The sequence below is a fragment of the Sphaeramia orbicularis genome, chromosome 18 (assembly GCF_902148855.1).
Source record: "Sphaeramia orbicularis chromosome 18, fSphaOr1.1, whole genome shotgun sequence".
Taxonomy (NCBI): Eukaryota; Metazoa; Chordata; class Actinopteri; order Kurtiformes; family Apogonidae; genus Sphaeramia; species Sphaeramia orbicularis.
This window is the reverse complement of record NC_043974.1, coordinates 5,724,511-5,750,286: the sequence shown is the minus strand read 5'-3', so window position 1 is coordinate 5,750,286 and position 25,776 is coordinate 5,724,511. Positions and strand designations below refer to the sequence as shown.

General features: G+C 41.5%; 1 protein-coding gene and 1 long non-coding RNA gene across 2 annotated transcripts in view; one reads left to right on the top strand and one right to left on the bottom strand.

The window, feature by feature from the left end:
- trpc5a (transient receptor potential cation channel, subfamily C, member 5a) overlaps positions 1 to 20,134 on the top strand; it is a 253,871-nt gene extending 233,737 nt beyond the window's left edge. The window contains exons 16-18 of the mRNA XM_030162423.1: positions 1,513 to 1,554; positions 4,417 to 4,506; positions 17,313 to 20,134. Coding sequence (XP_030018283.1) covers positions 1,513 to 1,554; positions 4,417 to 4,506; positions 17,313 to 18,323 — 1,143 coding nt within the window. The 3' untranslated portion in view covers positions 18,324 to 20,134. The remainder of the gene's footprint in view (positions 1 to 1,512; positions 1,555 to 4,416; positions 4,507 to 17,312) is intronic.
- On the bottom strand, positions 415 to 19,340 carry LOC115438662 (uncharacterized). The gene is made up of 3 exons (XR_003938125.1): positions 19,330 to 19,340; positions 19,019 to 19,029; positions 415 to 580 (listed from the first exon to the last, which is right to left on the bottom strand). It is a non-coding gene; the product is annotated as an uncharacterized LOC115438662 (long non-coding RNA).
- Positions 20,135 to 25,776: the final 5,642 nt, after the last annotated feature.

The window sequence follows — 25,776 nt, the reverse complement described above, 5'->3', positions numbered from 1 at the left end:
AGCGTTCCTGCTGGTAATAATTTGCTGTGGCACTGCTGCCGCCACACCGTACATTTCATACAAAAAATTCATCACTTAGACTCATTATACACATGTATAATATATAATAGGATGTTGGTGCTGTTATATATTATACATATATGCAAACAAGTGCTGACCTTCGGGGATGTGTGCATTTATCAGACCCTATACATATGTATAATATATAACAGGAGAAACATCCTATTATAGATTATACATATGTATAATATATAGCAGGACAAACATCCTTACTTAATCCTCGTATTATACATATGTATAATATATAATAGGATGTTTGTGCTGTTATATATTATACATATGTATAGGGTCTGATAAATGCACACATCCCCGAAGGTCAGCACTTGTTTGCATGCATTAGCTATAGAATTGCCACAGTTATCCAAGTAACGTTGGAGCAATCAAAGGAACCATAACTGATTTAATGAGCCATTCGCAGTTTCACTGTACCAGCCATGTGTACTTAGACTTGCATGGCTTAATCTTTGAGACAAGCATATGCTACTGGCAGGATCAACCAGGTAGCCCCAGGACAAACGTCCTAGTATGTATTATGTATAATATATAACAGGACAAATGTCCTCTCCCCCAAATGAAAGTTTGTGAAGCTTCAGGAGGGAAAAGAGAAATGAGCCTTTAGTTTCACGTTCACCCCGGTGGTCCACCACCACCCCATCCCCCATAGTATTAAAAGTGTGAAAGTGTGTGTCGTTATTGAAGAAATGAGAAGCACCGGTGCGTTTGAGTGAAACAGACCACACACTGAACCATCATGACTCAACCAACCTGGAACCAGAACAGAAGGGTTTTCAAATATCAAAGAAAAGCAGAAGATGATGTGAGGACAGATGTGTGTCTTTGACCAAACATGGAACCGACACATAAAATAATTCTGGACCTTTTCATTTAACCCATAAAGACAAACAGTTATTGATCTTGATTGATTGATTCATGGTCATCAGATATGACCATTTTGGACATTCAGAGGCTCCGTAGTTACCGTGGAAACACTGTCATCTTCTCCAACATTGACTCCCCAGTAAAACCCATGGAGTTGGATCAATGCCAGTGGATGGACACACTGGGTTTATGTTCAGTTAATGACAGATTGAACTGAAAAAGACACTGTTTATTCAGTTTGATCGTTTCTGATATAATAACCATCATCAACTTTAATCTGAGCTTTAATGAACATCTGCATTAAATATAGGAAATTAAATATAGGGAAAAACATGATTTACAGTGAAAAATACAAAATACAGAGGGTAATACCCTAATAAATGATGATGTGTGGCTTAAGTACAAGTTGAAAAGAGGAAAAGGCAGAGTCCCAGATGGAGCAGTGAGTCTGTATGGGATCAATCCATCAGCCTCTGCTTCAGTTCAGCCTGCTGCACATGTCTTCAGTCCAGTTTACTGACAAACCAGTCCATGTATGAGGAGGTTTAATGTGTTCCTGTTGTGTGTTTACAGGAGCGTCACGCCGACAGCCTGATCCAGAACCAGCACTACCAGGTCTGTACACACAACACAACACCACTGGTCAAAGGTCACCAGGAGCAGGAGACAGGGTTAATGGTCACTAGGACCAGGAGACAGGGTTAAAGGTCACTAGGACCAGGAGATAGGGTTAAAGGTCACCAGGAGCAGGAGACAGGGTTAATGGTCACTAGGACCAGGAGACAGGGTTAATGGTCACTAGGACCAGGAGACAGGGTTAAAGGTCACCAGGAGCAGGAGACAGGGTTAATGGTCACTAGGACCAGGAGACAGGGTTAATGGTCACTAGGACCAGGAGACAGGGTTAAACGTCACCAGGAGCAGGAGACAGGGTTAATGGTCACTGGGACCAGGAGACAGGGTTAATGGTCACCAGGAGCAGGAGACAGGGTTAAAGGTCACTAGGACCAGGAGACAGGTCCACACATGCATAGAGGTTGTAATGCTTGTAATGTAAAGTTTGATTTGCATTTGGTTTAATGTTGACCTATAGGCGCCCCATTGTGGCCAAACTTGTGTTGTAGTCAGCTGACCTTCAGTTCAGTGTTCAGTGTCATTGCTGAAGAACATCCTGTGTGGTGAAGTCGTGGCCCACATAAGGCTGTAAGTCGTTAGTTTGGCAAAAAATACAATGTCTTGTAAGATACTACTGTTTAAATGTGTAAATTCATATGTTTACAGATGTAAATGTAGTTAACAACATGTTGAATGTCAGCTATGCAACGTTAGCATGTTAGTGCCGTATGCTAGCGGACTTTGTTATGCTAGTTAGGCTAATCTGTTACAGTGAATTTCAATAACTATGTATATTCCAGTAAATGAGTTTGTACTTTATTTGTTGCAGTTATGACATAGTTGTATGCTAATGTCAGCAGTAAACATTGTTAGTCAGACATGTTAAGTACAGTGCTAATTGCTGTTTTTTATTCTGGTCTGTTACAGCTTTACAATTACAAAGAGATGAATGCATGGACATTTAAAACCATCAACATTCATCTGTTAACTGTCTGTCTAGCTGGACAGAGCAGTTACACGTCTACTGAGGAGGTCAAAGGTCACAGTGGTAGTCAGGTCCTTCAGTTGAGTTTGAATGCTTATATTATGGGATTTATGTGCGTTCAACAGTTTCATGTAAAGCTAGTTGAGCTCCTCATCTCCTGTTCAGTAACACATTCTCCTCCGTTTGGCAGACATAGATGTCAGATTCATGTCCAGGTTTTTTTTGGATTTCTGTACAAACTGGTACGTACCGCTAGTGTTTGGACCTGTCAGCTCTGGCAGCGTCTGCACACGTAGGATGTCCAGTACTTTGGGTTTGGCAGCGCACACCGTTCCTCTGATACCGTCAGTGTTTTTAAGGGTTGAACAGTGTGTGTGGTGTGTGTTGGCAGTGGAGGAGAGTGACAGCATGAGCCACAGCGTCCTGTTTGGCACTCACAGGTGTCCACTGTGGGAGGATGCAGAGTGTGTGTGTGTGTGTGTGTTTACTACCCACTGATCACCAAATGTTGTTTAATTGGTCTTTGGTCTGTATCTCAGTCTGGGTCAGTGGGCTGATGACTGATGACAGGGTCAGTGGACTGATGACCCATGACGGGGTCAGTCGACTGATGACCCATGACGGGGTCAGTGGACTGATGACCAATGACTGGGTCAGTGGGCTGATGACCCATGACGGGGTCAGTGGACTGATGACCAATGACGGGGTCAGTGGACTAATGACCCATGACGGGGTCAGTGGACTGATGACCAATGACGGGGTCAGTGGACTGATGACCCATGACGGGGTCAGTGGGCTGATGACCTATGATGGGGTCAGTGGACTGATGACCCGTGACGGGGTCAGTGGGCTGATGACCCGTGATGGGGTCGGTGGGCTGATGACCCATGACAGGGTCAGTGGACTGATGACCCGTGACGGGGTCAGTGGGCTGATGACCCGTGATGGGGTCGGTGGGCTGATGACCCATGACAGGGTCAGTGGACTGATGACCCGTGACGGGGTCAGTGGACTGACTGTTTTTTCTGGCCCAAAAAGAACCCGATGGGTTTTTCAAAGAGTTATAACCCAGATTTAGAGTGACGGGAGAAAATGAATATTAAAAAAGGTGTGACTTGTACACTCCTTTATTTTATGTAAAATAACATCAGGTTTTTTTCTGGAGTGTCCAGTTCATGCACTGATGGTGTTTTGTATAAGACCGTAATTTACAGTAACAAGTCAAACCGGTCTGACTTTAAGTCATCATCACATATTTAAGGTATATTTATTTTATTTTATTTTATTTCATTTTCTTTCACTGTATTTTATTTTATTTTATTTCTTTTTTTTTCATTTTGTTTTGTTTTGTTTTATTTTGCTTGATTTTGTTTCATTTTGTTTTATTTCATTTTATTATGTTATTGTATTTTATTTCTTTTTTTTTTCATTTTGTTTTGTTTTGTTTTATTTTGCTTGATTTTGTTTCATTTTGTTTTATTTCATTTTATTATATGTTATTGTATTTTATTTCATTTCATTTTATTTTATGTTCTTTTATTTTATTTTACTTTGGTCATTATTCTTTTGTATATTGTGACACGCAGACGCTTCAAAGGTGTAGACAGTTAATTGAAGTTATTGAAGCTTTGTTGTCCTACAGCAAAGACGGACATTAAAGTATTCATGTGATCAAGATGTTGAAACATTTTGAAGGTTTATTAATAATGGTGTAATAAATGAAAACATAAGTCTGTTCAGAGACTCATGGAAGAACATGTTGACCATAACGTGTTTGAATAAAGGTAGAGCAGTTTGAATGAATGATAAACAGAACGTCTGCATGAACCCAGTGTTTATCTGAAACCACACATCAAACACTGACCGTCTCCCAACAGGAAGTGATCCGCAACCTGGTGAAGAGGTACGTGGCAGCCATGATCCGCAGCGCCAAGACAGACGAGGGTCTGACGGAGGAGAACTTTAAGGTAGGCGCTGTCGCCATGGCAACGGCTCATGCACAAGCTGACACATAAACAAAGCAAACGAATGAGAAATAAATGAGGACGAGCTATGATGGGACGAAGAAACGGAAGAGAAGCAACAAAAACGTTCTCGTTTAGATAGTCAAAACACACAAGGATGAAAATAATGAAGGCTTAGGTTACATGTGGAGTTTCAGATTATTCAGAATGTTCTAATAAATATATGAATTGTTTTCTAATGAGTCCGCTGTAAATGGTTGATGACCCTGATGTTTCTGCACATGTGCACTGGTTAGTTTAGTCCGTCTGAAAACCCACAAATGGAACTGTGGAAAACAAAAGGTATGGAAAGGGATAGTACACCCACCCCCGAGAATATACCCCTGTCCACAATATACCACGACTCAGAAAATACCCCCCTCCAAAATACACCCCCAACCCAGAAAATACCCCTGTCCACAATATACCCCCTCCAAAATATACCCCTGACCAAGAAAATACCTCCCCATTCAGAATATCCATATTCTGGATGGGTGTGGGTGGGAGGGGGGGCAAACTTGATCCAAACCTGACCTAAACTTGGGGTGGCCATGGCTCAGATGGTAGAGTGGGTCGTCCAATAACCAAAGGGTTGGCAGTTTGAATCCCGCTCTGTCCATGTGCTGTTGTGTCCTTGGGCAAGACACTTCCCCCCCCTTACCTCCAGTGCTGCTACTCATATTGGTGTGTGAATGTTCGGTGGTGGTCGGAAGGCGCAAATTGGCAGCCACACTTCCGTCAGTCTGCCCCAGGGCAGCTGTGGCTACAAATGTAGTTTACCACCACCACAGTGTGAATGTGAGAGTGAATGAATAATGGATCCTCTATATGCGCTTTGAGTATGCATTCATAGAAAAGCGCTATATAAATCTAATCCATTATTATTATTATTAGGGACCGAGCCGAAAGGGAAGGCCCTCTCACACAGTGAGAGGCCTTGCCTGCAAGCAAGGCCCTATTGTTTTTTGTTCGTTTTTATATTATTATTTTTCTGTGACGCTTTAAACTGGATTTTGACCCCCTAAACATGCTCGAAAACTCACCAAATTTGGCACACATGTCAGGTCTGGTGAAAAATTTCATAAAATGTAAAAATTATACCCATAGGTGCCAAAATGAGCTCTCTAGCACCCCGTAGATACACAAAAATGGCCCTAGCGGCAAGTAGGAATGTCGTAGAAACATGAAACAAATGCCAAAGTTTTCGTCTCATCAAGCCCGACAAATCTTTTGCTGACACTCATGACCTAACTCCAACAGGAAGTTCAGAATTTGCCTTTCAAAATAAAATGCTCAAATTGCAAACTTCCAGTAGGAATGTTGTAGACACACGAAACCAACCCCAAAACTTTCGTTTAATCGAGCCCAACAAATCACACACTGACACCTATGAGCTATCTCCAACAGGAAGTTCGCAATATGCCTTTCAAAATAAAATTTTTAAAACTAACTCCGATGACACCGTTTGTCATATTTACTTCTAAATAGCATCAAAAGATAGAGTCAACCCTCCTCAAAAAAGTGATCTCATACTTTTTCCAGAACTGTCTTAGTTTTTTTTTTAGAAGCCCGCAAAGTTGTGATGTTTGGAACTTATTTTTCACTTTGGAGTTTTTCCCCACATGTGACATATCTATCCGTTCACGGGACTCACCACAACTCTCACATGCAAAAACTTTTGAGATACGATGTACGGTTATTGATTTATAACAATTTGTTTATTTTCATACTTTTTCCACTTTAGACTGCCCTTTGACCCCCTTAACATGCTCCAAAACTCACCAAATTTGCCATGTGTGTCATGGCTGGTGAACACTTTGATTCACTATCAAAATTAACCCCTTGGGTGCCAAAATGCACTCTGTAGCGCCACCTTTGTACTAAAAAACACACAAAAACTGCCCTAGCGGCCAGTAGGAATGTCACTGAAACATGAAACAAATGCCAAAATGTTGGTCTGATTGAGCCGACAAATCATACACTGACATTCATGAGCTAACTCCAACAGGAAGTTGGCAATCTGCCTTTCAAAGTTACTCTACGTTTCTGCAATTACTGCTTATTCATTTCAGGCTTTTGACAAAAAAGTTATACCTCCTCATTAAATTCCCACAAGTCTGCAGAATCCAAAAGTGAAAGAATTTTTCAGATACAACTTACGGTTATGGAATAATCGTGATTTTTGGAAGAGTATGTTTAGTTTCACTTTTCACAATGACAAAATCCCTATATAGTGCTGAGTAGTGCATTCTTGTGTTTGTCTGAGAATGGCCCAGTGGTTAGAGTTCTAGTCTATTGTACAGGAAGCCCTGGGTTCAAACCCTTGGCAAGGACCTTTTTTTTTTTTTCTTTCCCCCTCACATTTTGAAATGGGTTTTGCTGCATTGTATTGTGGATATTTGACATTTTGCACACATTACCGAGCACAAGGAGTACATTTTTTCAAAATAAAAGCCTTATCTAAAATAATACATAATGACTATTAAATAACTTCTCCATTTTTATGCCAAACGCTCAAGTGTTTCTACAGTTTTAATTCATTAAAATTATTCTTCAAAGACACACACACACGCAAACACAATAGTTTTTTTCAAAATAAAAGCCTGAAATGTGGTAAATCATGACTTTTATGTTCAACTATTTGTATAATTTCAGTTCATTCAGAGTGATTCTGTCTCTCTCTCACACACACACATACGCACAGCAGGGTTTTTCCAAAATAAAAGCCTCATTAAAAAGTGATAGTGCTTTCAGCAGAGGGTTGCTGGTGTTCTGTAGGGATGTAAGGATGACGGACACAAAACGGTGGGAGCTCGTATCGGAACGGACAGGCGTGTGTGGAGCTGAGGCGTCGATGGTCACGGGAGAGGCGGATCGCGGGGGAGGCGGAACACCCGGTGCAAGGTCCCGCCCAATGCTGCTTGCAGCTTTAATTATTATTATTATTATTATTATTAAACTTGAGCCAAACTTGAACCAAACTTGAACTAAACTTGACCTAAAGTTGAACCAAACTTGAACCACGCTCTGCTGCACTTGTTGGTGTCTGTTATTTGTACCTGTGTTTGTCTATAACTGTCACTTCTTACCTGTTGGTGGAACCTGGGATGATACAGTATGTCATCATTATACTGGATATCTCATATATGTCACCATATGTGTTGGCATGTCCGACACAACTAAGTGTATTTGTGATATATGTCTGCTTCTCCTGCAGGCTTTTCTTTTCTATTTGATGTCTATGTCTGTATTTGTGTGACAGCTCTATGTACAGTCAAATGGAAACAAATCTGTAAATCTACAAGTTTAAGTCTAACCCAGTGTAGATTCCAGATGGACTTTGGCCTGTAGGGGTATATTCTGGATGGGGGTATGTTTTGGACTGGGTGTATATTCTGGTTGGTGGTATATTTTGGATGGGGGTATATTCTGGTAGGGGGTACATTCCAGACTGGGGGGTGGGTGGGAGAGGGGGTGGTCCTGTAGGGGTATATTCTGGTTGGGGGTACATTCCAGATGGGGGGTGTGTGTCCTGATGGGGTGCATTCTGGATGGGGGTATATTCTGGTTGGGGGTACATTCCAGATGGGGGGTGTTTGTCCTGTAGATAGCTACACAGCCTACTTTATGTCTTCAGAAAATACTTGATACTGAATGCAAAATCCAAATTTTAAATTTCAGCTCTTAAACACAGAATAAGTGTTTGATGACAGTTTGAGTGGAACCCCTCCCATGGTCAGCTGAGTATGGATGGGTGTAGTTGACAGTTTGACTGTTGCCTCTTCATGTATTAGAAGTAGTTCATGTTGCTCATCTACAGCACTGATCAATATGATCAATAGTACAGTTGACATGGATAATCCTTGGACACAGTTCCTCTGTCTTTGATTACTGTGAGCTGTTGGAGCTCCCTGGACTGTCTTCCCATCATCCCTCTGGAGCTCAGCCTGGGCTTTGAAGTGGAAACGTTCCTTTGGGCTTTTCAACATCAGGTGCACTTCCAAGGGGATCACTGTTAGTGTGTTCATGTGCCCTTATGGTGAGCTGAGTGTGGAAACAAACAGGCATGTGTGTGTGTGTGTGTGGGGGGGGGCTTCAGATGTGTAACTGACATCAGGTGCAGTGGTGTAGTCCAGGGTATACGGGGGTATATGGAATATACCCACTTATTTTTCATTCATTTACCCTCTTCTAAATCCCCCCTGATGTGCTCCATTCAGTCATATCTGAACCAAATTGCCCATTTGTTCTCCTTAGATGGTGAAGCCATGACCTGCCCTACTCTGCCTCTAATTGGCCAGTACTTGGTACCTTCATTGGTTAGATTGGTTAACTTTAGGGGCCGTTTACATGACGTAGGATTCAGTCGACTCCGGGAAGATTTCATCACGGATTAGCCTTCTGTTAACTGTTAACGTGCCTAGAGTGCCTGAATCTGGAAACTTTTGATACCAGGGTCCAGGGTGGAATGTTATCGATACGCTCCGCATTTCAGCTCCGTGTTAACGCGAATTGGAGCGTTCCGGGGTAAAATATGACGTCACCGCATGCGCGCACAGCCAAGAACCGCCAGTTAACCCACTCCAGGCCAGTTGGTGGCGGTAATGCGCCTCCAAGCTGGTTTGCCAGCCTCTATGACACAATAAAGCTGCAGAAAAAGAAGGAACAACCACAACAACAATGGCCGGTTTCAGAACAACATACGTGCTGCTAACTGTGCTCAGCTCGTCTGTCCAGACAAAGAAGTCCTGCGTCTTTGTACGACCACTCGCCATTGTTGTTTGTAAATAGTGTTGTCCGCCTCGTCTTCTTCTTCTTCTTCTCCTCATTTAAAGGCTGTCTAAACCGGAAATCGTTTGTGCGCAGGCGCGTGTTTTACCGCCACTGTTTCACTACAGCTCTACATCGCCAGCTACTGGTCTGGCATGGCCACTACAGCGTATTCAGTCATTCTCGCGGACTCATGTTAACGCAGATCGTTATCATAGCGGCTTCGTCTCAACGCGGAATGATTTTATAACGCAAAGGAGAAATCTTTGCGGAATGTTGTCATGTAAACGTACCCTTAGGCATGAGGACTGATGAGCCAGTCAGAGGCAGAGTAGGGCGGGTCATGCTCAGGTAAATAATGCTAACTAGTGCTGTCCACCTCTGGAACTTGATTGGACACCTCCTCAGGTGGCAGTTCCACCCCAGTTGATTGACAGGTCACTGCACGTCTCATTGAAAGATGTGTGATTATTGGAAATGCAAATGAGAAAGGCAGAATAAATGTGTTTCAAATGAGTGAAACATATTTAGAGAACCTACTTTGATGGAATACATAATTCTGAGGTAGGTTTTAGGGTGGTTTCAGAATGAGTCACTGTTTTAAACTAGTGGACATATGACTGCACATTTAGAGGAGAAGAGATGTTAGTTAGTCATTCGCTCAACTGTGTGAGTAGTAGGGACGTGAATCAAAAAGAATTTAACGATTCCGAATCCATTATTGATTTAGCTTATCGATCCCTTATTGATTCTCTTATCGATTCTCATTGGGTGAGGGAATAAAAGAGGACAAACGGGTGTGTTTGCATTAACTGTCTTTTATATTTCCATCTGCACAGAAAATATAACATATACAGTATGCACAAATAATAATACGCCGGGCCTGGTTCGGGGGGGTACAGTGATAGTGAAACTACTTACTAATTATTCTATTGCTGCATTTCCACTACATGGAACCAGCTCAACTCATTTCCCATTGTTGTGTGCCTCATTTCCTTTCCCCTACCTTCGGAAACTTGTATTTGAGGGGGTATGACATTTGTTGCCCACACCGGAACCGGAACTGGGCTCGGATGACAGCCTAGTGTTCACTCTGCCACTAGATTCTCAAGCGCCGCTATGTAGCGTGTCAAATACATGACATTCCTGCAAATGAATCACATGCTGTGGACAAATGTTTGAACAGATTGGAGGGATCCCACTTTTTGGAAGAAGTGGAAGCTTTGACAGTGTTACAACTGGACCTGGTGTCGTCTCTTTGAAGCGTTTCTGCCTCCACACCATGTTGGCTACGTTCTGACCAAAACAATAAAGCATGTACGTGACGTCATCACTCATGCACAACAAGGCGGAATCGATAAGCAGAATCGTTTAGCAGGCAGGCAAATGATTCCAAGGAATCGAGCTAGTGGGAACCAGTTCTCAAAAAGAACCATTTTTCGATTCCCATTCCTAGTGAGTAGGCTAATGTTATGAAAGGCTAACGTTATGAACAGCTAATGTTATGACAGGCAAACGTTATGAACAGTTAACGTTATGAGAGGCTCAAGTTATGAATGACTAATGTTATGAAAGGCTAAAGTTATGAAAGGCTAATGTTACGACAGGCTAACATTATGAAAGGCTAACATTATTTTGGCTAACGTTATGAAAGGCTAACGTTATGAACAGTTAACATTATGAAAGGCTAAAATTATGAATAACTAATGTTATGAAAGGCTAAGGTTATGAAAGGCTAAAGTTATGAAAGGCTAATATTATGAAAGGCTAATGTTGTGACTGGCTGACATTATGAAAGGCTAACGTTATGAACAGGTAACATTATGAAAGGCTAACGTTATGAACAAGTAACATAGTATTTTTTTTTTTTAAAGGCAAAAATTTAGAGTGTATCACTTCTCCAAGGACCACTACTAGGGGTGTAAGAAAATATCGGTTCTTCAATGTATCGCGATATTTCATTTCAAAATACTGTATCAATATTAAAATGTACTGTATCGATATTTTTTAGGTATTTATTCAAATGCAGATATTGTGGGGGTTCATTTTTGTTTTTTTGTTTGTTTTTTGTTTTTTATTATTCAACACTCTTTTATTCAACAATGTTAGTTCTTTTGTTGGGACTGCACAAAAATACTGTTCTGATGTTAGTTCTGAACTAATAGAATATGAACATTTGAACAGGATCTAAAACTGTAATGTCTGTTAAACAGAATTTAAGTTTGAACATGGGAACATTTTGTGATATAGCATCAGATCCTGTTGTGATAAAAAAAAATGTGTTTAGTTTTTGTGCATATTTCTGCTGTAATTCAATTCTTCAAGGAAATAATCATTTAAAAAAAAAAGGAAACAAACAAAAAATTGCCCTTTTAACATTATTGGGATATATTGTGATATGTCATATCGTGATCCTAGTATTGTGATTTGTATCGTATTGCCAGTTTCTTGCCAATACACAGCACTAACCACTACACCACTGATCAGGTGTAAACTGTTGTGTGTGTTTCAGATGTGGAACTGACACCAGGTTCATACTGTAGTGTGTGTTTCAGATGTGGAACTGACACCAGGGGCTAGTTTCTGCACTAGTTTGTTAAATCGTTAAGCCCAGCGCATTTTGTGCTATCCCGTTTCTGGGCTCTCTCTTTGTTCGTTAACAACTAGTGCAACGCAAAATGCATTCATTCGTTAGTTCATTAACCCCAACGCAATACAAAATGTGCTATCCCGTTTCTGGGCTAGGTGGTTAAAAGTGAGCGCTCGCCCAGTTCCTTGTTAAAGAGCTGATTTTAACGCAGACCTCAGAGGTAGATTCATTTCACTTCGTTTCTGTCATGTATTTCCTTTGAAATATTATTTACATTTGTAGAAGAACATTTTAACACAAGTTTGACAATATCTTTAATGATATCAGATTTTTTCCATGGACATTTTGCACTGATAAAAACGAATTTACCGAATGAGGACTGATCCACTCACTGAATTTTATTTTCTATGGATTTATGGACAAATAGAAAAGCACTCGGAGAGCACAGACCTCCACCAAGGCAGATCAGTGCCCCCACCCCCCAGATCACCACCAAAATTTTATCATTTGTTCCTTGTGCCAGTATCAACATTTCCTGAAATTTTCATCCAAATCCGTCCGGGTTATCTTGCATACGGACAGACAGACAGACAGACAAACCAGTGCCGGGAAAACATAACCTCCTTGGCGGAGGTATATATAGATTCATTCAGGACAAAGTGTGTGTGGCTTTGAGAGATGAATGAATGAATGAATGAATGAATGAATGAGAACCGTATGGGACCAGAGCCACTGAACTGGTGACACACACACCAGCGGGGGGGAACCCAGAAACGTACCTCAGGTTCATACTGTAGTGTGTGTTTCAGATGTGGAACTGACACCAGGGGTACGTTTCTGGGTTAAATACTGAACGCAGCCATTTGCGCGCCCCTCAGCGCTAATAGAGAGCAAACGATGGGTCGGCAAACGCAGAGGCTTAACGAACCCAAATCCGTTTCTGCGTTCATTTCGTTCGCTAAGCCATCGTTCACTCACTATTTGCGTTGAAGGGTGCGCTAAACAGGTGGGTTCACTATTTAACCCAGAATGAACGCCTCCGCTCCCACTGTTTCCAGTCAGCTGATCTGACAGCATTATGGTTAGAATGAAGAAGTATTAGAGGATATCTGTGAGCCCAGATCTGTGACCTCCTCCCTTACCCTCACCTGTCTGGATGGACCTCCTCACCCTCATCTGACTATAGATGGACCCCTCAGCTGTCTGCACCCCCCCACACACACACACGCACACTCTGAACTGAACTGAATTATTTACACATGTTTATCGTGCGTCCGGCTGGACGTCTAAGGATGACCCCAGTTATTCTGCACTGGTGACTTTATGAACAGAACTCTAAATGGTCACTGTTGGTCGTAACCAACAACAGGACAAACAGATTATATAGAAAAACGGAACTCTGTTCCGGTCCTCTCATCCACGCGCTCATATCTCATTAGGCACGCGCACAGACACACACACACCCCCGCTGGTGTGTGTGTCCTCAGTTCACTGGCTCTGCCCCCATACGGTTCTCATTCATTCATTCATTCATCTCTCAAAGCCACACACACTTTGTCCTGAACTAATCTATATTTACCTCCGCCAAGGAGGTTATGCTTTTCCTGGTGTTGGTTTGTTTGTCTGTCTGTCCGTGTGCAAGATAACCCGGACGGATTTGGATGAAAATTTCAGGAAATGTTGATACTGGGACAAGAAACAAATGATAAAATTTTGGTGGTGATCCGGGGGGTGGGGGTGGGGGGCTCTGATCTGCCTTGGCGGAGGTCTGCGCTCTCCAGGGAGGCACTGATCTGCCTTGGTGGAGGTCTGCGCTCTCCGAGTGCTTTTCTATTTATCCATAAATCCATACAAAATAAAATGCAGTGAGCGGAACAGTCCTCACTCGGTAAATTTATTTTTATTAGTGCAAAATGTCCATGGAAAAAATCTGATATCATTAAAGATAGTGTCAGACTTGTGTTAAAATCTTCTTCTACAAATGTAAATAATATTTCAAAGGAAATACATGACAGAAACGAAGTGAAATGAATCTACAAGAATACATCCTCCTTCTAACGACCTAACGACGAAGGACCTCTGAGGTCCGCGTTAAAATCAGCCCTTTAACGAGGAACTGGGCGAGCGCACACTTTTAATGAACTAGCCCAGAAACGGGATAGCGCATTTTGCATTGCGTTGGGGTTAACGAACTAACGAATGAACGCATTTTGCATTGTACTAGTTGTTAACGAACAAAGAGCGAGCCCAGAAACGGGATAGCGCAAAATGCGTTAAATAGACGCATTTTGCGTTGCGCTGGGCTTAACGATTTAACGAACTAGTGCAGAAACGCACCCCAGGTTCATACTGTAGTGTGTGTTTCAGATGTGGAACTGACACCAGGTGTATACTGTAGTGTGTGTTTCAGATGTGGAACTGACGCTAGGTGTATACTGTAGTGTGTGTTTCAGATGTGGAACTGACACCAGGTTCATACTGTAGTGTGTGTTTCAGATGTGGAACTGACACCAGGTGTATACTGTAGTGTGTGTTTCAGATGTGGAACTGACGCTAGGTGTATACTGTAGTGTGTGTTTCAGATGTGGAACTGACACCAGGTTCATACTGTAGTGTGTGTTTCAGATGTGGAACTGACACCAGGTTCATACTGTAGTGTGTGTTTCAGATGTGGAACTGACATTACGTGTATACTGTAGTGTGTGTTTCAGATGTGGAACTGACACCAGGTTCATACTGTAGTGTGTGTTTCAGATGTGGAACTGACACCAGGTTCATACTGTAGTGTGTGTTTCAGATGTGGAACTGACATTACGTGTATACTGTAGTGTGTGTTTCAGATGTGGAACTGACACCAGGTTCATACTGTAGTGTGTGTTTCAGATGTGGAACTGACATTAGGTGTATACTGTAGTGTGTGTTTCAGATGTGGAACTGACACCAGGTTCATACTGTAGTGATGCAGTTTGATTCTCTAAGGAGTAAAGTCACACGTTCAGAATTTGGAAACCATATGTTCAGTCAAAGACAAAAATGACACGCAGCTCATGATCGTATGTGAAAGAACAGAAGGGTTCAGGTCTGTGATGAGGGACAGAGAGATAAACCAGTCATTTTTATCCATTTTATAGAAGAGAATGTTTCAAGTAACACCAGAACTACCTCAGCCTCTACTGAGTGGAACAGAAGCAGCACAAACATTACTGTAGATGTTGGAGGTTTTTCCCATCAGACCTCAGAACAACTGGACTGAACATGTTATACTCTCGTACGACATTTGTCGGGCAACTTTTCAGATCTAGTTCTTCTTCTTCTGTCCTGAATAACATCATTGAAGACCTTCTTGGATAGTGTCAAAGCTGAAAACAGCCCTGTGTTTCAGGTCTCAGGAACAGTTTCATTACAAACAAACAGTATGAGTCTGTTAGAATTAGAGATGTAACAATATAAAAATTTCATATCACAGTTACTGTGACCAAAATTATCACGGTTATCATTATTATTGTTTTATTGTTGAAATTGTGCTCAAAATGTTCAAAAAGTACTTATACACACACTGAAATAATTTAACCAAGTTGTATTTTGAAAAATAAAATAAAATAAAATAGGCACAATGTACTTCCTGTTGGCAGAAACATTAAAACATTAACATGTAAACATCAAACATACAAATGTGCATTAAAGATGGCACCTTATGGCCATTGTTTGACCTTTTCCCACATCAAGTTTGAGTTTTTAGTTTCTTTTACTGATAGATAGATAGAACGATAGAACGATAGAACGATAGAAAGAACGATAGAACGATAGATAGAATGATAGATAGATAGATAGATAGATAGATAGATAGATAGATAGATAGATAGATAGATAGATAGATAGATAGATAGATAGATAGATAGATAGATAGATAGATAGATAGATAGATAGATAGATAGATAGATAGACAGAGATAGATAGAAACAAACTGGCATGCACACCTGGAATGCTGCTGCTTCTCCAAGAAATGAGCAGCATTACCATGAGTTTTCAAAGTGTGGTAATCAAACATGGTTTTCATGATAATTAGAATTTAAACAGTAATACTAACCGTCGGGAATTTTACCGCGGTTTATTGTTATACCAGTAATCGTTACATCCCTATTTAGAATATGATGCATTATTGCAGATGGAACGACCACAGGTTTAGAACAGTGTTTATGTGAAAAAACTGGACAAATGTAGCAGTAAAATATGATAGACACATTAATACAGCAAATGAAAAAAACATATACAGTAACACAGACCTGGACCCTTTTCTTGTACAATGACTAGATGTTTTATTTTACTGTACTGTTGGAATCCAAATCTTTTACCTGTACAGGAGTATTAGTACTTTTACTCAAATTAGTGTCTGGTCTCTGTCCATCAGGTCTTCTTCTGTCTCTTTTCTTGACCTCAATCCCTCTGTTCAGGAACATCTTCTGCCGCCCCCCCCCGTTTAGTCTTTGTTTGAATAAATCTTGCAGACACTCTGGTCAGACTTTGGCTTCAATAACTTTCAGGGGTGGTCTGACTCATCTGGTTTAGATATGATGAGTCACGGTTACGAGGCCTTGTGCATGTGTTTTTGTTCGTTTTATGGAGAAATTGTTGCACTTTTTCTGTTGGATCTTTTCTTTTTTCCTCTTGTTTCTGCAGTACATGTGAAATCTTCTTCCAGCCTTTTTTTCATGTAGTTTTTCATTCTGGTGTTTGATTATACTTTTGGTTGTAGATGACAGGATTTGAATTGTGTCAAAGTGTAGTTTGATTACCTTTCACCCACATGGCTTTAGTTGGAATCTGTTGCGTTCATCTTGGTGTCACCAAATTGTCTGATCTCCTCAATGTTTGGTATTTAGGTGCAACTTGGACAAGTTTTTCAACATCGACCTTGACCTTCATTTTCAAGGTCAGATTGTGGTTGATGTGTCAACATTGGACGTCTATATTGACCTACATTGTTCAGATCTAAAGGGGTCTGTGAATGGTCATGGGGGCTGATAGGAGAAGTGAACACAGATGAGGGGTTAACGATACCGGGAGGGGAGCAGGGAGCAACAAGGGAAAAGGTACAGGGCAGGGGGGGCTGAGGGGTCATTCCAACACTGGTCTCATTTAATTTTTCATCAGGAATCATAAAGAAACCCTTAATAAATTGAATTGAATTGAATTGAATTGAATTGAGGAGTGCAGGATCAAAGACTCCCAAGACCATTGTTTATTAAAGCCCCTAAATATTGACCATACAGGGAAATGAAATCCAATCCTTTTTTTGAGTTGCTGTTTCATTTCCATGTCAGTGGTCTAAATGTTTTTTTTCACTCATGCTTTTAGTCGTAGTTGTCATTAACAATAACTTGTTTGGCGTTTTGTCTCGTTGTCTTTGCAGGAGTTGAAGCAGGACATCTCCAGTTTCCGTTACGAAGTCCTTGATCTCCTTGGCAACCGTCGTCCTCCTAGGCGACACTATTCCTCCTCCAGTGAGACAACAAGAGATGACGGCGCCATGGCTTCAGAGGACGACAGCGAATCAGGTGACGGCAGCGGAGGACGGGGAGGTCAGAGGTCAAAAGGTGTGAGCTTCATGACACCGCTGGAGGATGACGTTAGGCCTGCGCCAACGCTCGGCGTATCTGCCTTGGTGCGCTCCATTTCAGGAATGACGCAGATAGAAAAAGGGGTGGGAGTTAACGAGGGGGATCTGGAGGAGGGTATCGGATGGGGGGAGGAGGAGGAGGAGGAGGAGGATGGGAAACCAAAGAGCAATGGGCTGAAGACCACAGTCATCCCCCCTTCCTCCACACCTGTCCTCCCGTCCCCGCCATCTTCCTTTTCCTCATCACTTGCTCGTGCGCGAAGCCGCTTTCAGCGTCTGTCAGCTCCAGGCTCAAAGGCGGACTCTTTCAAACGCCTCTCATACCTGTTCTCACGCTCCAAACGTAAAGCCCCGCCCATGCCTCTACCTCTCCAAACGTCCCCCTCCTACACCATCTCTGACGGGTTGCTCCGCCCCCTGGGGAGCCACAGCCACACCGACTTCAGACTCAGTGATGTGACCAGAAGCGAGACTCACCTGAATGAGGTGGGCCGCACCGTCGACATCAGCAACCCCTCATTCTCTCCACGGAGGACGAACGGCCGAGACTCTATCCTGACGCTGCCCCTCCCACCCCCATGCCCCTGCCAATCCCTGCACTGTGCTTCCAACATGTCCGAGTCCAGCTCACGCCTCCTGGACTCCAGCGAGGACGTTTTCCAAGGCGGAGGCGTGGGAGGAGCTGTGGAGGGCGGTGTGGATGGAGGAGGGGTCATGGTGATGGGTGGGTGGGTGGGACCCTGCGATGATGTCATAGAGGACAGCTGTGAGGTCATAGAGGACTCTGTCACCACACAGCTATAGGAAAGACGGACACCCAAACTGTTTTTCTTTGTTCGTTTGCAAAATGGATGAATACAAACAGAGAGAGACAGAGAGAGGGGGAGGAGCCAGAATCCAGAGGCATCTTTTCCAGAACACCGCTGGACGTATTCAGGAATCCTGCAGGGAAACGGTGCAGAGGCTCAGCCTCAGCATCCTGATGTGGCAGATGTTCATGAAGGCAGTTTGACGTCACCTGCATATCAGGTGGTCTGAATGATTGTTCAGCAAATACAACCAGTTCTCAAGTAGAGAATCAGTCTGGGAACCCTCATTTCATTCTCCATTTCCAAAGGCTGTTGTCTAAAAGTCCTCTGGAGGTTTTGGATGCCAATGGACACGCTCTCAGCCAATCAGAGAACACAATCAGAGAAAACAGAATCCAAACACGGTACTAACACTAAAGGTAAATAAAACAGAGTGGTGGATGGCTTTCAAATCAACAGAAGCTTTAAGTGGGAGGGGTTAATGCTGGCATGTTACTTGATAAAATAGACCTCCCCACATCAACAAAACCACCTTATTATCAAATCAACACCTTAAAACCACCTTTTCCCTGGCTGGTGTTTTCAGCTCATATGTCTGGTCCCCACACAGGAAAAGATGTCCAGTGCCTATAGAAACCAAAAATATGTCCATTCAGGTAAACATCCAGTCAGCAACATCTAGCTCTTCACTGACCTCCAGGCTCAGTTTAGTTCTGTCATCATATAGAAGTTAACTTTGAACAACATCACACTGGAACAGCAGAACTTTACAATTTCAGCCATGGTTCATGGAACATGATCCAAATCAGTAGTCTGTGTTGTGTGCAGCCTGTAAGCTCCACCCGTTTATCTTCTGAAACTCCACTGAAGCAGAAGTTTTCATGGTTGATGCACATTTTAAACCTAACATTTTCAGCATCTCTACCATTTTCACATTTTAAATGACACTGGACCATAGTCAGTACAAGTACAAGGCTTTAGGTGGTCAGGGTGCATTTGACCACATACCTTTGGTAGGATCATGCATCCCACATCGTGATTTGTCCCAGAAAGGAACCACAGTGGGACATGTCACAAATGCAGGATGTGGTGACAATACGCTTCCATCTGTAAAAGTCATTGGCCTCATCCTTTGGAGCCTGGATGTCAGTGGGACCCAGGTGGGATCAGTCATGTGGGGGCTGTCTACTCACTTTCAAACCAAAGGTTCATGGGGGGCAAGTGCATGAATAGATGTTTTCTAATGGACCCTCATATGGCTCCGTTTGTTTCAGCAAAAGCATTGCGCTGTGTAAGCTCATTTTTTGTATCATTTCTATCACTTTTGAAGCTGCAGGCTTTGCAACACAAAGTGCATTTTCTTTCCCAGGCGGTGCATCATGACTCCATCAGGTCAGCACTGGTATTTTCATGTCTTTGAGGACTGACAGTAAACAAGGTGACGTCACGCTGCCTTTTTGAGCCACTGCTTTTTGTTTTGTTTTTTATTCACGCATGTATCAAGATAACATGGAATGAGATTTTAAAGGATAAGACAATATTTTCATCTTTCCACTGGGATTATACAACAAGCATCATAATTACGGAATTACAAGGAGCCGAAGCGACTCTTCAGGATGTGGAAGTGGGTCCCTGTTTCATCCCAGTATTTATCCAAAGTTATCTTCTTACCCTTTAACTTAAGTTCATATGGGAAAGGAATACAAAAGGAATGAAATCCTCCTAAAACAGAAAGAAAAGTCCCTAACTGTCCTTTTACCTTCAGTCAAATGGAATGAATCCCACTTTGAAATAAAACCTAATAGTTACTTGAAGAGAAAGTTGAAGAAAATCCAAAGGGACAAATGGAATAAGGTCTGTCTGTCACTGACCCCCCCAGTGGAATGAAGGAACGTCCTGATGGAACCACTGCTCTTCTGTCCATAGCCTGCACCCTCTCTCTCTGCATCAATAAGGGCCAAGGAATTTTATTTTAATCCTAATAACAGTTATTCTAGTAATAATTATAACGCTAATAATAATAATACTAAGAGACTTCACAGAATAATACTTCTGGTTTCTACAGACTGTGTTTGCTTCTCTTTGAGTTGCCTATGATATTGTGGCTTCTCACTCAGCTCTTCCTTAATAAGTACACTTTAACCTGATGAATAAAACTATACAGTGATATTTATTGTTATGATGGAAAGAATGGATGGACGAATGGATGGAAGGTGGAAAGGAGGGTGTACGGTGAGCAGACACTGTCTAAAAACAGGAAGAACAAGAGGAGGTAAAAAGGAAAGGAGGATGTGGAGGAGAAACGAAGAAAGTGGCAAGAAGTGAAGAGCGACGTGAATGAGAAGGTAGAGATGAGTTTGTCTTTTTATCTGTGTGAGAAATCGAATTGAAAAGGGACGTTTCACCACAGTTTCATCATGTCTTGTGTTTTTTTTTTTCTTGGAGTTGCTCAGTGACTTCAAAAGGTTGGCATGAACAGCGGCAGGTTTTAATATACAGTCATGAAGGCCAGAAATTATGCATGTTTGATCAAAAACCCTTAGCTACAGCACACACACACACACACATACAGGTATACACACACACACATATACAGGTACACACACACATATATACACATATACAGGTATACACACACACACATATACATACACATATAGAGGTGTATACACACACATACAGGTATATAGGGTATGCACGTGACGTCACAGGTAGTGGAAGTCACCGTGGTTCTGCCCACTGAGTGGCAGAAAGAGGGAGATGAGTGGCAGCATTGGCTTTAATACTGTCTAAGCTGAAGAATAATATTTAATAAAAAATGGGGAAGAGCTGTTGTGCGATTGATTGTACAAACAGGTTTGAAAAGCAGACAGAGCTATCGTTTTACAGGCACCAAAAGACAAAGAAAAGAGAAATAGATGGATCCACGAATCCAGGAAACCAAACCTAGATGTATGGATCCTGTTTAGTGTCAGGTAACATTAGTTTATGCTGTATTTTTGGGTAAAATCATACCTTAAATTACGTATTGTCTTGGCTAACGTTACTTCTTAGTAAAGCTCTTGATTTCATGATCAGATCTTTCATGGTTTTTGTCTTCATTTTGTGAGTATGAACCTTGTGCTCCTACATGATTAGTAAACTAACTGAAACTGAGGCTAACCTAGTTTTTCAGATACAGGGGAACTGGAGCACAAAGCTACAACAGCGTATTAGGGCCACATGAGAAAATAAAAACACTTGCCACTACGAGAATAAAGCCATAAAATATCAGTATAAAACCCGTAATTTTCTGATAAAGTCGAAGACAAAAAGAATCACAATGTTATGAGAATAGTCATAGTTATAAAAAAAACTCATAATTTAACAAAAATGTCATTCATTTATGAGATTAATGTCATCATACTGTGACAATAAAGCCATAATATTATGAGAGTGATGTTGTTATTTAAAAACAGGTGGAAAAATATCACAATTGACCAGAATACAGTCGTACCCTGCTCGTCCACAGCAGTAGTATCTGTGTTGTATAAAGTAATTGATATGAACTAGACGTAAATATCCTCAGTACCAGTAGATCATGCATGTATTCACTGGGGACGGTACACAGTCTACTGTAAATGGGCTTTGGATCAGCTGGTCCAGATTCCTAGTTTTGGACCCTGGTTGTCAGTGATGATGAAACCATGTATGTTGGTTTTTCAGGTAAAAATAGTGATGATTCCCTACACCCTGGATGTCAGGATACGCGATTTCTGTCCACATGTCAATATTCGTGGACAACCTGTTCTTTGGTAGCTCATATGGATCCATGTCCAGTCCAATTGTTCTTAATTTAATTTCATATTCAACATTTTTCCCAGTCTCACTGTGTTTACTGCTGTACTCCGTCATGTTGAGCGTGGTTGGTTTTTGCCACTCAGTCTGACTTAGAGGGGCATGGCCTGGGGGGGAAGTGACGTAAATGCTTACCCTCTATACACATACAGATGTACACACACACATACAGGTGTGTCCACACACACACACACACACACACACACACACACACACTCTCTCTCTCTCTCTCTCTCTCTGTCCAGTCTGGTGTGGTGAATTGCCCCTGGCCCTTCAGCAGGATGACATCAGCTCTTGTTCCTGTTGGTTCCTTCCTGTTTCTCCTTTTCCATCAGCTGTCTTGGCATCAACAGCAGCATTAAAGCATTAGCCCATCGAAGAATCGATGTCCCAAAATGTCACCATGGAGACCCATGTAATTATAATGCCAGTATGCAGACAGACGCTCCAGGCTAGTCATTTGGTCGTATGTGGTAGTGCTTCATGATGACATCCATCTGTATCTTTTCACAAACAACACTTTTTTCACATCCATCAACTAAAGATAAAAACAAAAACCTAAAAGTTGACATGGTTATCATGCACCCAACCAGACAGACTGATGTTAAAGAACCTTTGAAGAACCACTTTGTCACCACACAGCCATGTCATCAGATGACTGTGGACTCCACCATCCACCTTACTAACACCAATGGTAAACCGCACCATGTATTAGACAGGTTCCTCTGGGTGTTTTACAAACCTTCATCTGAACACAACTGGACCAACACTTCAGTACTTGTCTTTAAACATGGCTGTCATTTTGTTTACAATAATCCCATGATCAGCCTCCATTTGTTTGTTTTTTTTTTAAACTTTATTGCCATCTTTATTCCATAACAGCCAATTACCATCATTATTGAGAAAAAGAAAGAAAAAATATAAAGATAAAACATAACAGACAAAAAAAAAACACACATCTTGCAATTGGGCCTCATCCATCACGTACAAACAACAATGTAGAAATAGAACACACAGACGTGTTATGGTTATACATAGAGAGGGAAACCACGAATACTTGAGTTTCCATCAGAATACAGCTAATTTAAACCAAATTTAGGCAGCGAAGGTCTAGGAAGCTTAGGCCAAATATTCAGTGACTGGAGTCTATCTGTTCAAAAACAGGCCCTTTTTGCTGTAACGGAGCCGTCATGGAACAATCACAGCAGGTTCAAGCTTCAGCCACTCCAGAGTCATCAGTTTCCTCGCAATCATCAGTACAACATGCAGTATATGACACTGTTCTGTACTAAACTGGTGATTAGGAAACACATTGAATAAAAAAAAACACAGGCTCCATGGGAAGGTCTCTGTCCAACATGTTTTCCAGCGCTTCTTTAATATTTTTCCAAAATGTGTGTATTTTTGGACAATCCCAAAAAAATATATGAGTCTGATCATACCACTTATGGTTAGGGCTGATTTTGGACATAAAAGGCTTCAGTGGGGTCCTGAAGGATCTGGTTTTGACCTCTCAGTCCAACTCTCTCCAGAGTTGGCTTCCAGTCCCCTTCTGACATTTGGAATGCATGTCCTCCCATAAGGCTTCATCTATGACTGTATTCAACTTCAGTTCCCATTGCTGTTTCATTTGTTCCACTCTTGTTTTCATAGCACGTCGCTGGTTCTTTGACTGTCAACATACAAAGACCTGCTTTGAGTTGTGGCACTTAGATGCTCCAAACCAGCCCTCATACTGACTGGATCCAAAAGGACCAAGTGTGGGTCTCTTTGATGATGTATTATCAGTGGACAGAGTTGGGTTTCCATTACCCTCAGAAATGTGCAAAATGTAAATTGCACAATAGTAAACTGGTAATGGAAACATACAACTGGCACACAAACTGTCAAAGATTGCAAAAAAGGTGTTTATGCTCTCATGAGTTGGTTTTTGAGATGTTTCGATATATAAGTATAGCAAAAAGTGTAATGTAAACCCATTTAGTTCATTTGGACCCATGTGGTCCCGGTGGTTCTGCTCAGTCCAAACGTCTCCCCTATGACCCTGTACTCAGAACAGGTGGTTCTAGTTTATTCAGGCCAATAGACAGTGGCTTTAGTGGAGGAAGTGCTTCCCCGGGGCAGGACAAGTCTGGGGACACCAGAGGTTCAAAAATATCACACAGTTGAGGGGGGGGGTGACTGTGGTGTGGAACTGAGTGGTTGCATCTATACTCTCCCCACTATCTGTACTGTCCCCACTATCTTTATGGTTAAGTTGTACTCTATAGTGCAGATGCTGTTTTAAACCAATATACCAAATACATACACATATGTATACGTATATATTTGTTTGCTTATTATATTAAACCGATTTTAAGCGGAGGGTTAGTTTATTTTGGGACTCTCCAGTTTTTATCTGTTCTTCATTATTAGTGGATCAGTTTAATGCTTAGTCCACTCTTAATGTTAGGAGGGAAGGTATGTTGTCTCGTTTGGGGAGATAGTGTTGGGACTAATTTAGGGGTTACAAATGAACATTTTGTTTTGAAGAGTGGGATAATGACATCCGATCTAATTACATCAAGAACAAGATTACTGTTTACAGATGCATTAGTGCTTATTTTTATGACATGGCATGACTATGGCGTGGCTTTTATTTCTTATATCTGACTCTGTATTGTATGAATGGTAATTTAAAGTTTACGTCCTGGAATGTTACAGGCTTGGTTAAGTTTGCTAAAACAAAGCAAGTAATTAGTAGAGTTAAACAACTTAATTCATCAGTTATATATCTTCAAGAATCCCATTTATTGTCAGATGAAGTGATAAAAGTAAAGAGGAGCTGACCAGGACCAGTATTCTCAGCCTCTTATCTGTAACACACCTACAGTATGATGATCCTCATTCTTACAGTCATGGAAAAAAATGATTAGACCACCCTCGTTTTCTTCAGTTTCTTGTTCATTTTAATGCCTGATACAACTAAAGGTATAATATAATAATATGTATGATATGATATATCAGGGCTGTATGCTTACTTTTTAGGTGGTAGTGCTGGTGCTAACAAGTTAAAAAATTTTAGTAGCACAAAGAAAAATAGAGTCATACACACAGTTGGACAGTCAGTTAATGTGTTTATTGGCTAAATTAATTTCATACTGATCAGAAATTCTAACAATGTTGAACAACAATTAAAAAAAAAAAAAGATTCTTCAACCTTTATTTTTCCTCCACCTGAACAAAAAGAGATGAATTTCAACATTTTTAAATATGAAAAATCAACAGTACTATATTTTCAGTGTGCATCAGTGAACAGTCTGCGCTGGTCTGAATTAGACATGGAAACTATTCTAATCAGTCCCATAATTCAAAATAGATTTTACTCAACAAAAATGTATACAGTTCCGTTTGACTAAACAATATGTTTCACTGTGCTTGAAAACTTTGGGAGCTTATTATACTGTTCGAAGGTTTAAGAGAGAGAGGGAGCTAGAAGGAGAGAGGCGCACATCACTTGCAAATTCAATCAGACAGTTGCCGCCTGGGGCACCGATAAGGGGGATAAACATGACAAATTCAGTGGCCCAGTATTTGTGTGTGTGTGTGTGTGTGGGGGGGGTGGTCATACA